Source organism: Hypanus sabinus, chromosome 14 (assembly GCF_030144855.1).
Source record: "Hypanus sabinus isolate sHypSab1 chromosome 14, sHypSab1.hap1, whole genome shotgun sequence".
Classification (NCBI taxonomy): domain Eukaryota; kingdom Metazoa; phylum Chordata; class Chondrichthyes; order Myliobatiformes; family Dasyatidae; genus Hypanus; species Hypanus sabinus.
The window spans coordinates 54249509-54266034 of record NC_082719.1 but is presented as its reverse complement, the minus strand read 5'-3'; the positions used below and the strand labels follow the sequence as shown (position 1 = coordinate 54266034).

General features: G+C 39.1%; 1 protein-coding gene across 3 annotated transcripts in view; it reads left to right on the top strand.

The window, feature by feature from the left end:
- The window catches only part of LOC132404769 (uncharacterized), a 75850-nt gene extending 63133 nt beyond the window's left edge, over positions 1-12717 (top strand). For all 3 annotated transcript variants that reach the window (XM_059989235.1, XM_059989233.1, XM_059989234.1), the window contains exon 19: positions 9106-12717. In XM_059989235.1, coding sequence (XP_059845218.1) covers positions 9106-9309 — 204 coding nt within the window. In that variant the 3' untranslated portion in view covers positions 9310-12717. The remainder of the gene's footprint in view (positions 1-9105) is intronic.
- The last annotated feature ends 3809 nt before the right edge of the window (positions 12718-16526 follow it).

The following is a 16526-nucleotide window of genomic DNA, read 5'->3' as shown; positions in this document are numbered from 1 at the left end:
CTCTCACTTCGGTATTGAGACTGAGGTATTCACTTGCTTCAAGCAGGCTTCAATTAGACAGGTGCCCAAGAAAAACATGATGACCTGTCTCAATGACTATTGTCCAATAACATTTACATTCACAGTGATGAAAAGTTTTGAGAGGTTGGTGATGAACCATAATTCCTGCCTGTGAAGCAATGGAAATCCACTCCAGTCTGCCTACTGAAGCAACAACAGATGCCATTTCATTGGCTCTTGACTCAAAACTGAAACATCTGGACAGCAAAGGTGGATGCTCTTTACCAACTACAGCTAGGCATTCAATGCCATCATCCCCTCAAAACTAATCAATAAGCTGCAAGACCTTGGCCTCAATACCTCCTTGTGCAATTGGATCTTGGATTTCATCATTTGCAGATCCCAGTCAGCTCAGATTGGCAATAATATCTCCTCAAGGATCTTCATCAGTAAAGGTGCTCCACAAAGCTGTGTGTTTAGCCGCTACTCGACTTGATTTACACTTATGACTGTGTGGCTAAGCACAGCTCCAATGTTATTTTCAAGTTTGCTGATGAATCTACTGTTGTGGGCCAATTCAAATGTGGTGACAAATTAGCATATGGGAGGGAGATTGAAAAACTGGCTGAGTGGTGCCATAATATTAATCTTACTCAATGTCAGAAAGACCAAAGAGCTGATTATTGATTTCAGGAGTAGGAAACCAGAGGTCCAGGAACCAGTCCTCATTGGTGGATCAGAGCTGGAGAAGATCAGCAACTTTGAAATCCTCAGTGTTATTATTTCGGAGGACTTGTCCTGGGTCCAGCACATAAGGACAATTACAAAGAAAGCACAGCACTGCCTCTATTTCTTTAGGAGCTTGCAAAGATTCAACATGACATACAAAACATTGACAAACTTCCACAGATGTGCAGTGGAGAGTATATTGACTGGCTGCATCACTGCCTGGTATGGAAACAGAAGTGCCCTTGAATGGAAAATCCTACAAGAAATAGTGGACATAGCCCTGTCCATCATGAGTGAAACCAACCCCATCAATGAGCACATCTACATGAACCACCATTGCAGGAAAACAACATCCATCATCACTGACCCCCCACCACCCATGTCTTGCTCTCTCCTTGCTGCTACCATCAGGAAGAGGGTACAAGAACCTTAGGACTCTCACTCCCAGGTTCAAGAACAGTTATTACTTCTCAGTCATCAGGCTCTTGAACCAAAGGGGATAACTTTACTCAACTTCCCTTGACCAATCAATGAAATGCTTCAATAACCAATGGACTTACTGTCAGGGACTCAGCATCTTATGTTTTCTATTTATTGTTTATTTATGTATTATTATTTCTTTCTTTTTGTATTTGCACAGCTTGTTGTCTTCTGCACATTGGTTGAACATCCAAGTTGGTGAGGCCTTTCATTGATTCTGTTATGGTTATTTTTCTATGGATTTCTTGAGTATGTCAAGAAAATGAATCTCAGAGCCGTATTAGTCTCAGGGTGACATACTCATATCTACCTTGATAATAAATTTAGTTTGAACTTTAAAGCTTACGCATCTGGTTTGCCATTCTGCTCCATGACTATTACATTAGCATGATTGCCTCCATAACTTATTCTTCTTCTTATTCTTAACTCGTATCAATTAACACTAAAATCCTCATCAAATACAGTCATACAATGTATATGTTACACAGGTAAGTATCATGAACTCAGTGGTAATGGTGTCTAATTCCATTCCTTTGAGAACTCTATTTTTCTACCTCTGTTTTGATTGCTTTTTTACTTTCCTCCTTCCTTTCCAATTCCTAAACTTCCCTGTTTTCAATTTTAATCTTTGATGTGGATCTACCCCGGCTTTCTCCTTTGAGGAAAGGTATCTCTGGCTGTGCCTCTCTCTGAACACTCCACCTATTGTCTGACGGTGAGGATGCATTGATCCTTCATTGTTTGTATTATGCTTGAAACTGCCGGTTCTTTGACTGGTCACTTCTTTCATGGACTAAATGTTCTCAGCCAGATGTTCTATTGGTCAGAGTACAATATGTGATAAATGTGAACATTGAGGATTATGGCCCATCAGACACCTGAGAAATCCAGTCTGTGGTGAACAGATAGAAAATGAATAAGATGTCTCTCCACCTGACTCCTGTAACCATCAACTCAGATGTTAGAAGTGTAAGGTCTGCACAGGCTGTGTCACCAGGTGCAAGTGGACAGCATTCCAGCCAAAAAATTGTGTGGCTTATGTGCTAGCTTCCCCAGTGCATGAAGGTGCACATTGGTTCTGCTCTGGAGGACTCAGACATTCTTAGAGTATCTCACAGATGAAGACTATTGCTCCTACACTTTGAGATGCTTGGATCATTGTTAAGCCTCCTTGAAAGCGTGCTTGAAATCTCTAAGAGGATGGAGGAAGTCTGGCTTCACCAACATGTTCCTTAGCATCCAAAGCATTGAGACTCAAAATGAAAGAGTCATGTAAGGTTCCCAATAGCACAATAAGTTCATGAACAACTTGAGGCTTTCATGTGTACAAAATACTATTCTATGATTCCCTGAAATCCATGTAAATCCATACATCTGCATGACCTGCTGCTCTTTATTTGAGAATTATTAACTCCAAATATTATGAATAACAGCTGACTTCAGCTGGAATGCTACAGATTGAAATGCACATGATTCCAGAGGTCCACAGAGTGATTTAGTAGTTCCTGCAGAAGGTGATCTGAAATCGTAATGAAAAGTAGTGCTGCTCCCACATACTTACGAGCTTGACTGCTGAACTTATGAAACATTCGAGCTCTCCCTGTGCCTGCATGGGTTTTATCTAGGTGATATGGTTTCCACCCACGAAGATGTGTATTTTTGTAGGTTAATTGGCTATTGGGAATGATTCTATTGTGCAGCTTTGTGGTAGAATCCAGGAGGAATTGAAAGGCAGGTGGGAAGAACAAAACAAAATTAGTGTAAGATTAGTGTAAATGGGTGCTTGCTAGCCAATGTGTTTGAGTTGAAATGCCTGCTTTTATCCTGTGTGGCTATAATTACTCTTCAAAAAAAAACTGCAGATGGGAGCATGTCTCTAGAAATGCTCTTGTGTTATCACTTCTGCTACCCAGAGCACCTTTCCTCTTTCCATCTCTCTGGCAAGCAGCTCTTGTCTCTAGGTTTCTTCGCCCCTTGTTTCTGGTTGGGAAGAAGGCCCATGAGATCAGACATAAAGCAGCACTGAGACCAAACACTGAAGCAGCCTTAGTGGCAGTAAATACAAAACCAACCCATGATCCTGGCAGCTCTAAATTCTTCCCCTTAGCTGAAGTGTTTATAACCGCAGGAGGGGTTGGGCTAAACAGTAGGAGGTTTAAAGGGAAGATTTCTTTTTCATCTGGAGGATAGTTGACATTAGGAACATGATGAGTTAGTGGTGGAGGCAGATAATCTCACACATTTCAAAAGAATCTAGATGAGCACTTATATCAACAAGGCAAAGAAATCTATGGGATTGATATGGATGGGTACTTGATTGTTGACATAGACATGGTAGACCTAAAAGATCATCTATGTGGTGTGGGACTCTCTTACTCCAGGAAAAATAAATAGTTCACTATGGGTTGTTAATGTAATATTTATTAACTATTCCCTTAGTCCTGTCCTACAAAATAGATTAGATTTATTTTCAATTATAATGACCTTTTCACTAATTTTATTTATGGAAATAATCACAGTTATAAATAATTATACTTATCTCTGTTTCTCTATTTGATGTATCTCCTGGATTTTTCAAATAAATTATTGTGGTGAATGATGTTAAGCTGCAATTCATTTAAACATTTAAATAGATGCAACTTTTAGCATATAAAATTATTCAGTGAATTGCCACAGTAATGATTTTTTTGTTATCATCCAGTTAGTGTTATTCTTGTATTATGAATTTTATTGCATACAATACAAAGAATCAATTTCCCTTGGTGCTCACCTTGGGCAATATCCCAAAGGATGAAAATTATTTTAGCCAAGGGATAGTTTATGAAGTGATAGTCTAGTTGCAGAGAAAAGTATTATTTCACTGTCATGTTCCAAATATCCTCCTACACTGTTACAGGCTGTGTTGTTTATATTTACAGTTCTTGTTATTAATAGTTGATTATCTCCTGGATGTTAGTAACTCATTTGCTTTCCAATCCTCTGGATTTCAGTTGGAGTTTAATAGGAAATTCGATCGTTGGAGATCAGAGTGAATATTTTTCATCCACTCCACTATCTGTACCTGTGGTACAGTTTTGTATATGTAATTGAAACTTGTATGAATTATTTCTTGTTGGAGCTAGTAGTCTTAGTAATTTGATTAATTTAGCAGAGAAATGATTAAGTACATTCTCCTCCTTGTGGAATGTTGAATTGTCGGGTGACCGCTTAGTTGTGGTTGTACTGCAGATCATGGTCTCTCTTGGGGGCTTTGCTATTGCTTGTTTGGTGGGTGGTGGGTGCTGCTGCTTTTTTGCTGTAGTGAGTGGGGGATGGGGAGGGTTGATGTGTGGGAGGGGGAGCAGTGGAGGCTTTGGGATTTTAACATTTTTTTTTACTGTCACTCATTCTTTGGGGTACCCTTCTGTTTTGAGGATGACTGTGGAGAGTAAGAATTTCAGGTTGTATATTGTATATATTATCTGATATTAAATGGAACTATTGTACAAGTACAAAATATTTTTCTGCTTCTGGGTATGCTTGCATGGGGAGGTGAGTCCAGGAGGGTTTCTTGACAATCAGGGCGGAAGGACATAATAGACCTGTTATTGGTAAATAAGCCTGTCCAGGTGGTCAGAGTTTCAGTGGGAGACCCTTTTGGGAACAGTGATAAGTTTACTTTTTTTGATAATTGTGGATAAGAATGGACATCAGGCAAAAGTGCAAAACTGGGAGAGGTTATTTGAAAAGTGAAGGCTGGGGAGATAAGCTTGGGAGGAGCTGTTAATTTGCAGGTCAACATCTGACCTGTAGGGGTTGTTTGAAGACTGGCTGGTCAGGATTCAGGAGAAGTATGTTCCCGTGAGGAAGGAGAAGTATGACAAGGTTCAGGAATCTCAGATGACAAGAGTATTGCATATTTAGTCAAGACACAGAAGAAAGTATATATAAGGTTTAGAAAGGTGACATTGAACAGAGGTCCTGATAAACAGTCTGAACCCAAAATAGACAATAGACAATAGGTGCAGAAGAAAATGTTGACTATTTTATCTTCCTCCATAGATGCTGCCTGGCCTATTAGTTCCTCCAGCATCTTTTGTTAGCTGCTCTGAAATTGGAATGGGCCTTTGAATTTTAAAGAAGCAGGAGGCCTAAAGGGAGCTGCAAAATGTCCCTGCCAAGTAAGATTAGGAATAATCCCAAGGCATTTTATCGATATAGGGTAGGGTCACTCAAGGACAAAGGAGGGAATTTTTGCCTTGAACCAGTGGAATTGGGTGGATACTTCACATTGGTATTCTCAAGGATAACAACATGGAAAATAACAGGATTATGAAGGGGTAGGCTGATATTCTAGGGCATCTTAATATCAAGAAGAAGGAGGTGTTTGACCGCTTGAAGAGCATTAAGGTGGATATCCCCAGAGCCTGATGGGATCTATCCCATATTATTGAAAGAAGAAAGAGGTAAGATTGTTGGGGTCTTGACATAGATCTCTGTATCATCTTTGCATACAGGTGAGATCCCAGAGGACTAGAGAATATCCAGTGTTTTTCCTCTGCTTACGAAGGGCTGTAGGGAATTATAGGCCAGTGAACCTTGTATCAGGGGTAGGGGAATTATTGGAGAAGATTATTCAGGATGGGATCTATTTTCATCTGGGAAAGTATAGACCAATTGGGGATAATCAGTATTACTTTTTTCAGGGCAGGTATATCTTACAAATTTTATTGAGCTTTTTGAGTAGTTGATAAAGATGATTTATGAGGGTGGGGGGGGGGCTGGATGCTCTATGCATTGACTTCAGTAAAGCTTTTGACAAGGTCCCTGATGATAGGCTGATCTTGAAGGATAGGGCACATGGGATCTAGGGAGATGATGTTTTGGATTCTAAATTGGTTTAGACATAGATCATAGATCCCATCAATGTACCTATCCAAACTATCCAAAAATGTTGAAATCAAACCCACATCCACCACTTGCAATGGCAGCTCGTTCCACCCTCTGAGTGAAGAAACTCCTGCTTATGCTATCCTTCATGTTTCACCCTTAACCCATGACCTTGACTCCTAGTCTCACCCAACCACAGTGGAAAAAACCTGCTTGCATTTACCCTATCTATACCCCTCATAATTTTCTTTTTTTTATTGTTTTTTTTAATGCATTTTCTTCATCACTACAGATAGGAAAAAACCCCAAACCAAAATGAAGAAAATTAATACCGTGCAAAAATAAACATACAATAATAATATAATACAAAAAAGATAATTGAGAAAGCACCCAAATTGAAGTCATGTAAAGTTAGTATCCTCCCCAAGCCCCGCAACAAAAAAAACTCCAGACCAACCACGACACAATATAGAGAGAATAAATCAGGACATTCAAACCCCCAAAACTGCAAATACACTTAAAAACAGAAGATAATAATGCCTACTACCAAAAAAAAAACGATCTGAAAGCAAGGGACCGGGAAAAAAACCGTAGTTAAGAGGAAGGTTATGAAAGTACTCAATAAAAGGTCCCCAGACCTTATGGAACTTTATATCTGAATTAAGAACTGAATAATGAATTTTTTCAAGGTCTAAGCAGGACATAATATCATTAAGCCATTGAGCGTGTGTGGGCGGGGCAACATCTCTCCATCTAAGGAGGATTAAACGTCTAGCCAGGAGAGAAGCAAAAGATAATCTTCGACACTTAGTTGAACTCAAACATATATCTGTCTCACCCTAAAAACCAAACAAAGCAATTAATGGGTTAGGTTCTAAGTGGTGATTCAGAATATATGATAAAGTTATGAAGACATCTTTCCAAAATTTCTCTAAGCTAGGACAGGACCAGTTAATATGAATAAGAGAGGCCTCGCCCCTTTTGTATTTATCACAAAGAGGACTAATATTAGGGTAAAATCGAGATAATTTAGATTTAGACATATGGGCTCTATGAACAATCTTAAACTGTAAAAGGCAATGGCGAGCACAAAGAGAGGTTGAATTAACCGATTTGAAAATCGAGTCCCAAGTCTCATCAGATAAGGAGGTATTTAAATCATGCTCCCAAGCCATTCTAATTTTATCCACAGGGGCACGCCGTAAGAATGCTAATTTATCACAAATAAATGATATTAAACCTTTACCCAGTGGATTAATAGAAAGAAATAAATCCATAACATTTTTCTCAGGCATTTCAGGGAAGTTAGGAATTAAAGGATTAATAAAGTGTCTAATTTGGAGATATCTAAAAAAATGGGCATTAGGCAGATTGAACTTAGCAGAGAGCTGTTGAAAAATGCAAAGCGATTATCAATAAAAAGATCTTCGAAATGTCTAATGCCCTTCCTATACCAATCATGGAATGTTGAATCATACATAGTTGGTAAAAAAAGGTGATTATGTAAGACAGGACTAGAAGAAGAAAAACCATAGAAACCATAAAATTTCCTAAACTGAGCCCATATTGGCAAAGTGTGTCTAACAAGAGGATTAACAATTAATCTAGACAAACTACTAGGGAGTGCAGAGCCAAGAAGTGCAGAAATAGATAAATCTTTAGTGGAATTCAACTCCATTGCCACCCAATTAGGGCACTCAGGTTGGCTATGAAAAAAAGACCAAAAGGTAGTGCAACGTATATTAGCTGCCCAATAATATAAACAAAAGTTAGGTAAGGCCATGCCACCCTCTTTTTTAGATTTTTGGAGATAAACTTTATTAATTCCAGAACGCTTATTCTTCCACAGATATGACAAAATAATACAGTTTAAGGAATCAAAAAAAGTTTTAGGAATAAAAATTGGGATTGATTGAAATAAATATAAATATTTAGGGAGAACATACATTTTAACAACATTAATACGACCTACAAAAGACATAGAGATGACCATTGTGACAGACTCTGTTTTGCAGTATGTAAGAGATTGGCAAAATTTTCACGAAGAAGATCTTTAAACTTCCTGGTAACTGTAATCCCAAGATAAGTAAATTGATTATGAACTACTTTAAAAGGGAGGTCACGAAATGCTAATTCTAGTGCTTCTTTATTAATTGGGAAAAGTTCACTCTTATGTAAATTAAGTTTATAGCCAGAAAACTGGCTAAACTGATCAAGAAGTGAGAACATTTGAGAAGTGAGAATTTTCTATACCTCTATCAAATGCTGCTTTATTCTCCTATGCTCCAGGGTATAAAGTCCTAACCTGTTCAACATTTCCTTATAACACAGGTCCTCAGACCTGGCAACATCCTTGTAAATTTTCTCTGTACTCTTTCAATCTTATTGATATATTTCCTGTAGGTCGGTGACCAGAACTGCACACAGTACTCCAGATAAGGCCTCACCAACACCTTGTACAACTTCAACATGAGAATTCAACTCCTGTACTCAATACTCGAATTTATGAAGGCCAATGTGCCAATTTTTCAAATAAGCAGAAGGGAAGTTGTGGTTTTTAGAGCATTAATTTTCAGAGACATGAGTTCCAATTCTAGTGTAACATTTGGGAATTTAAATTTGAGTAAGTAAATGAATCTGGAGGATATAGTCAATCCCAGTAATGATATAGAGGAAACCATCGGCTTGTTGTAAAAAACCCATCCACTTCATGAATCCCTTACAATGAAGGACGGAAATCTGCTGTACACTTCTTGCCTGGCCTGTATGTGACTCTGAACCCACCAACCTGGTTAACTCTAGAACTGCCTCCTCAGTTCATGAGCAAAATATAAAGGATGCTGGTTTTACCAAAGATGTCTATCATCCATCAACAAATAAACTTAAACTAGATTACTGAAAGAAGTGTTGAGGTGAGTAAAACTTGGTTTATTGTATAATGTTCTTGTGTACCAGGTAGGGAAAATTTATTAATTTGACTATCTTTATAATTATTCTGTAATCAGTAGACTATTCATCTACTTTCAGGTTAGTGATGGAGCTGAATGTATTTTCGTCCCAAGGAAGCTGTTCTTGGGTGAGGCTCCAGAAAAGTCAAGGCAAGTTGCATTGGAGTTGGTGAACACATACCCGAATGAACAAGTTATCAGGGAGAACTTTGCTAGAGAACAAGAATGGAGCTTGTACAAGGCTAAGCTTATCAGGCAGCTACTAGGTAGCCGTGCAAAATAGAGTTCTGTACCTGTGAATTTAGGAATGATGATATTCTAATTTGTTCTTAATTACAATGTGGAATTTATTCAGGGCAACTTATTCAAGATCAGGTTATCATTTTAATTACTTACAGTGCCTTGTAGAAGTATTCACACAATGAGTATTACAGCCAGGGATTTTGATCAATTTAACTGAGAATTTTTATTTGGGAATTCCATGATCCTTTTTTCACAGTAAGGCCCCCCCCCCAAAAAAAGAGGGAAAACTGTAGAGCAAGAAAAACTAAAACTTCAAAAACTGAAATATCAGCAGCTCAGAAGTATTCATCCCCTTTTGCTCAGTACTTAGTTGAACCACCTCTTGCAGCTATTACCTCCTGCAGTCTTTTAGGATAAGTCTCTATTAACTTCGCACTATGAGATGGAGCAAGATTTACCCATTTCTCCTTGCAAAGTTGCTCAAGCTGTGCCAGTTGTGGAGCGGCAGACAGCAATCTTGAAGGCTTGCCAGAAATGTTTGATTGGGTTAAGGTCAGGACTTTGACTGGGCCACTCAAGGATATTAGTTTTCTTCATTTGATGCCAGTCCATGGTTGTTCTGGCAGTGTGCTTTGGGCCGTTGCCCTGCTGAAAGACAAACTTCATCCCTAGTTTATGCCTTCTGTCTGAGGTTAGCAATTTTTTTTATTCAGGATCTCTCTGTATTTAGCAGCATTCATCTTCCCTTCAATCCTGACCAGATTTCCAGTTCCTGCTGCTGAAAAGCATCCCCTAGCACGATATTACATCCACCAGTGGGGATGGCGTACCCTGGCTGATACACAGTATTAAATTTACTCCACATGTACTACTTAGTGTTGAGGCCAAAAGATTCCATATTAGTCTCACCTGACCACAAGACCTTCCACATCCTAATAGTATCTTCTAAGTGATGCTTTGCAAAGTCTTTATGGATAAGGTTTATTTTTTCATAAATACCCTTTATGTGAAAAGTGTTGGAGATTGCAGAGCCATGAACTTCATCTCTAGTTGCAGACATTGACTTCTGCAACTCCTTCAGAGTGACTGTTGACATCACAGTAGCCACTCTTTCAAGTACCATTCTTCTCTGGTGGCTAGGTTTAGAGGGGCTAGGTTTAATGTCGTTGTGGTTCCACTTTTTCCACAATGGACTGTACTGAGCTCCAAGGTGTGTTCAGTAACTTTGAGATGGTCTTGTACCCTTCTCCAGTTTTATGCTTATCATACTTTCCCCAACTTGTTGTGAATGTTCTTTTGTCTTAATTTTGGTTCAGTCTGTTGAAAATCTACCATACTGTTGGACTTTTCAGAGAGAAGGGATATTTATTCTGGTGAATTCATTGAAAACAGAATTTCTACATCAACAAATCAGGTGGGTTGGTAAGGTAACAGTATATTGCACCTGAGGAAAGTTAGTATAACAATTACAAAGGGGATGAATACTTTTCTCAGCTTCATAATTTTGGTTTTTAATTTTTAGTTAATGGTTGACAGGATTTGGATTTTGAATTGACATGATTTGCACAATGTTTTGTAGATTAGCTCAAAAATCCTGCTTCAGAATATTTTAAATTTAGAAAATGAGACAGTAAAATGTGAACGTAGTTGTGGGGCTGAATAGTTTTTTCAAGGCACTGTGGCCTAGAAATGGGCAGTGTGAGATCTATTTTTCAGACCCTCAAATAGTGTATATACTTTAGGTAACATTGAGAAAGGAATCAGACCTTTTTGGCATTCGGTATTTTGCCTTCCAGACTTGTACTCTTGATTTTCTAGACTAACTAACAGCACTTATAGCATTATTTTATGTACCATGATCTGTACATAATTTTACAGTGTTTTAGGGGCAGTACTTAAAAAATATTAAAATTTTAAAAATTGTTTCAGGAATTTTATTTTACTTGTCATCAGTTCTAGTATTTTATTATTTGAATCCCTTTCATGCATATAAAACAATGTATTGTACTGTCCATTTCAATCAATATCAAAGTAGGCACTCCTAATGCAGAGCTAAATTCAGCACATTCAGAAGTCTGGGCTGGTATAGACAGTATTTCATATTCAGAAATACATATCAACTAGTGTCATGAGTGCAAAACAGACACAGTCTTGCTGGAAGGGCTGGAGGAGAGGGAGCAAATTGATCCACATTAAAAGTGATAAGTGACAAGATGTGAAGGGTTTACATGCCTTCATTGGAGAAATTACTGAGAGTTTGGCAAACTGTCCATTATTGTACTCTGATGTCTCTTCCCGGACCATCCTTAACTGGGCTCTAGTGTTTCACACTCACCATTTTTGCAGGTTGATAGCTCCTTTCGTCAATCCATCATTGGCCCTGATCATTGCCTTACTGGCTTTGACGTTTCCCCTGACCACCTGTACTAGGTTCAGACATCTACCCCTGACCATCCTTCATTAGGCCCTGACCATCCATCAGTGTTCTGATGTTCCTTTAACCATTCATCCATCCTTTGGATGACAGAATTGCCCTATGCTGGCTATTTGGTAATTCTTGTATTCTAATAGAACGAGTGCTGACCTCATTGAAATGTAAAATTCTGAGGGATTTTTGTTCAATGTGAATGAAAATCAAATAAGCGCAGATGCTGGAAATCTGAAATAAAAAAAGTACAAAATGCTTGAAATATTTAGCATGTCAGGGAGCAGCTGTAGAAAGAGGCTTTCAAAATTTCAAGTTGGAGGCTTTTTTAAAACTAAAAGAAAGAAAACTGGCTACAGAACACTTCTTTATGGGATGGAGGATAAGTGACTGTTTTTTCTTAGTTGGACTGGCATTGGAACCACTGGCTTAAAATAAGGGGTCTGCCCTGTAGGCCTGAAATGTGAGGAAATTTCTTCAACTAAATTGAACAAATTTATTTAAAGCCAGATCTAATCATAAGATTTTGAACTTCTGAAGAATCTGTAAAATGGACTGCCACTTCATGATATTGCATTTAACTCCAAAGTTGCTGTTTGGTATTTCAAAATGATAGTGAGCACAAGCTGCAGCAACATCTTTATTGCCAGAATATCCCATTATTATTTTATTACTTTAATTAATCTATAATAATGTATTTATGATGGAACATTTTGTCATTAGTTTTATGAATAATTATACTGTAATCGTAATTCTCAGATACCTGTGTTGAAGATTTATACAAAAGTCTTTTTTTTTCACAAGATTTACAGTATCCTATTGTTAAGAGTGGAGCGCACAGCTAGAAGTGATGTGCTGACTTGATGACACACTGAGTTTTAACTATCCAAATCATAGCCTGAAGATCCATCTAAAAAGTGTCATTTCAACAAGGCAAACATGTCTTCACCTAGGTCATTCACAATTTAACGAACTGTCTTCTAATCCTGTCACATAGATCTAATAACAACAAAGTTCACATAATAAAAACATCTTAAATCATTCTGTGACATTCTGCCATTTTAATAAGGTCAAGACTGTTTCTGAGAAAAAAATTGCAGGAACTGACTGAGATCGACATTTTAAAATGTGGTTAATATACCAGAGCTGTTACACAGCAGCTGAAAAGGATGAAAACAAAACATTGTCATGTTCAAAGATCTTATCATGGATTCCACTGAGGGAAGAAGAAGTCATCGAAGATTAACACATGGCTCTCCTCTTCAGTAGATCAGGCACAAGTGAGTATTCGGCGTATGTTGTATTGGACAGGGACACTCTCCCTTTAGATTCAGATTTGTTTATTTATCACATATATGTACATAGAAACAGTGAAACATGTCATTTGCTTGAACTACCAATACAACCTAGCAATGTGACAGGTGCAGCCTACAAGTTTCACCATACATTCTGGCACAACATAATCTTCTTGAATGGTGGAGCAGGCTCAATCGGCCAGATGGCCTACTCCTGCTCCTATTTCTTATGTACTTTTAGCATGTCAGTAGAACAACACAGGACACTACAATCAGCAAAACAAGTTTCGATCTTCCCTCCCACCCCTGTCATTGATAATTAACTGGACTCTGAACTCAAGCACTCATTCCTCAACCATACTTTATTTCACTTGTGCACCTGAAGAACAGCATGGCCCAAGTCACCATACTGTTCTGAAGTCAGAACAGAAAACTGCTATTTTTATCCAAAATTGATTGGCAGTTATGGATACTGAATATTTGGTAAACTGTGTGTTCGAATTCCATACTTGTAAGATTAATCACCATTCACAAAAGAAGTGTTGACAGTCCATAGAACCTACAAGCCAACAACCAATGATACTTTGAAGTTAGTAAAACAGTTGTCCCTTAGTCAGTGTGAGTGTTTTGAATTGTTTTGTTATATTCTCATCTTGTCTTCAGTAAGTGTAAACAGCTGTGCAAAGGGAAGCTATGCTCTTCAATGACCTTTCTTTTCTGGGCTGTCTGTATTCTATATGCAATCTATCCTTGCCTGGGCATCATGCTAACCATGCCTGGCTGCAACTTCCACACTCCCTCCTTTTGTCCTGCAGAGGTCAACGCAAACATTACAAAATTTCAATAGCACAAGAGTCCCTGAAACTCCACCACAATTTCATCAGGGACAGTCGGCTGTTTGATCATGATGAAGGCAGCTGCTCTGTGGGCAATCATTTCACAGACTGATCTCAGGCAAGAGTTTAAGGTGAGTATTACAATTAGCAGGGAGTATTACAACTACTGATAGAGTGAAGTCAGCTACAGGGTCCCCATGGTGGCAATGGAGTCCCATGTAACTCCTTCCCAGTCTTCCTAACCTTATCAGCTTCTAATTGGGTATGCACAGCTAAATTGGTGATGTTCACAGGTGTATCAGAACACACATGCAACACTCCTGGTTAATAATGGTACAAGCAGCACCAAGAAGTTGTCTAGTGCTAATTGATTTTGAAGGGCCCCAGTGCAGATTGCCATTGTAATGACATTGATGGCCTGGCTCATATCATGTAGCTAATCTGTCCAGTGCTGAGACTATACTGATGCTCTCAAAAGCCAGCCTATTTTATAATAACTACCCCTGAAAGACAGTGAAAGGCTTGATTGCCACATATCCAGTTAGTCCAGTTAATAGAATTCAGAGGGTCACCAGTGATATAGGCACTGCACATACTGTTATCCAAATCTAGTCCTATCTTAGAGTAGTTACAGTAACACACCCTTGAAGCAGCTTCAGAGCAGGGGATTTATGCAGTCTGTTGTAGGAAGGTTGATACCATCCTTCAAAAGAGTTGCATTGGCAAGAGTTACTTCTATGGGCAGTACAGTCATGTGCCTCATTCACAGCTTTAATATTATCAAAGTAAAACACAGAATCAAACTCACTATGATTCAGGGGTAAAGTACACTGGCAATCCTCCTTCTGAATGTATAGGCCCCTAGAGCACACCCAACAACTCAACCAATTAGTACACCACACATATTCATAAAGTGTTAGGAGTGTTAGTGTCACGAGGGAGTTCTGTACCATGACAGAAAGCAGATGCACAGACTATCTGAAACATATACCCCATAGTGACCAATTAAAGGCACAGGTAGCGATGATCAAATTCAATTAATTATTCCTTATCATCAAGGTTCTTCTGTTCACTGGTTCCCTGTGCCGGTGGCACTGTGGCCTAGTGTGTGCTGTGTTAGTCATGTTGACATCCCTGGAGTCCTTCAAAGCAGTATACAGGATGCACTAGCAGCACCTGAAACGGACACTCTTACCGGGGCTCAAGGCAGTTATTTTGTCAGTAGGATCTTAGTCTTCTGGCTGGTAGGTCCAATACTCTGCAACCAGCATGATTTCCTGAGCTTTCAGTATCTGTTAATGGTTGGCTTTTAGAGCTTGTGCAGGTGATGTACAATACTGCTACATGCTTTCACTCATTATATGAATGTTCACCTGTTTACTTCAAAAGGGACGAGTGACTGGCAAGTACATGAGATGATCCAATATTGTCTTGTGCGGAGATAGGTCTGTTACGCAGTTTGGAGGGCTGTCCTTCTCCTACCTGTATCCATGTAGACGCTGAGGAGCAAAGTTCAATAGATTAGGACAACAAAGAGGTGGTCATGAGTGAAAGAAGAGCATTTATGGGATTGCTTTGAGACTGTGGACTAGGCCGTGGTCCAGCACTCATCTCAAGATCTGAATGAATACTGTATTAAAACAGCAGTAGATGAGTGTGTCCCCATTAAATCATTCAGAGTCTTCCCCAATCAGCAAAACCCCGGATAAACCATGAAATCCAAAATATGCTGAGGGCCAGATCAGAGGCATTCAAGTCTGGCGATCAAGAGTTACAAGAGGTGCTGGTACGATTTCTGGAAAGCCATTTCAAGTGTGAGGTGGAAGTGCCAGACCAAGCTTGAATCAAGGAGGGATGCTCAACAGCTGTGGCAGGACTTGAAGGCTATCACCTCTTACAGACTAAAATCAAGTAAAATGAGCTTTACTTCCAGATGAGCTCAATTCTTCCTATGCTCACTTTGACAATCAGAACATGGAGGAACCATTGCAAATTCCCACATCCCCTGAGGATCCTAGGATTTCAGTCTTTGAAGCTGACATGCCTTCAGGAGGGTGAATCCATTGAAAGCATTCGGACCAGATGGGGTACCCATACTGAAGACCTGCATTGATAACTGGCTCTCGTGTTCACTGAGATCTTTAACCTCTCACTTCAGCAGTGTGTGGTACCCACCTGTTCAAGTAGGCTTCAATTATACTGGTGCCCAAGAAGAGCATGGTGACCTGATGAAAGGTCTTGGCCCAAAACCCCATCTATCTATTCTCATCCATAGATACCGCCTGACCTGCTGAGCTCCTCCAGCATGTAGTGTGGATTCCCAGCATCTGCAGTGCCTCTTGTGCCTCAGATTTATGACTGATCAGCTATCAAAGCTGAATTCCTTTCTCTCGTATAACAAAGTCAAGAGTTAGCCATCTTGGTGGAACCTCCAAGTAAATGTTGTCACCGGTTAACTGGACTCTAAACTCACTCCTCAATCGTGCTTTATTTTACTCGTGCACAAGGAGAACAGCATGGCTCCTGTCACCCACACATCCCTGAAGTTAGAACAGAAAAATACTAAATTTCATACAGAATTGACCTGCTTATGTGAGCTGTTTGTTTGAATTCCTTACTTGCAAAAGCAACCGCCATTCACAATTCAAGTGTTAATAGTCAATCGAAACTGCAAGATAGCAATCAGTGATACTTTGAAGTT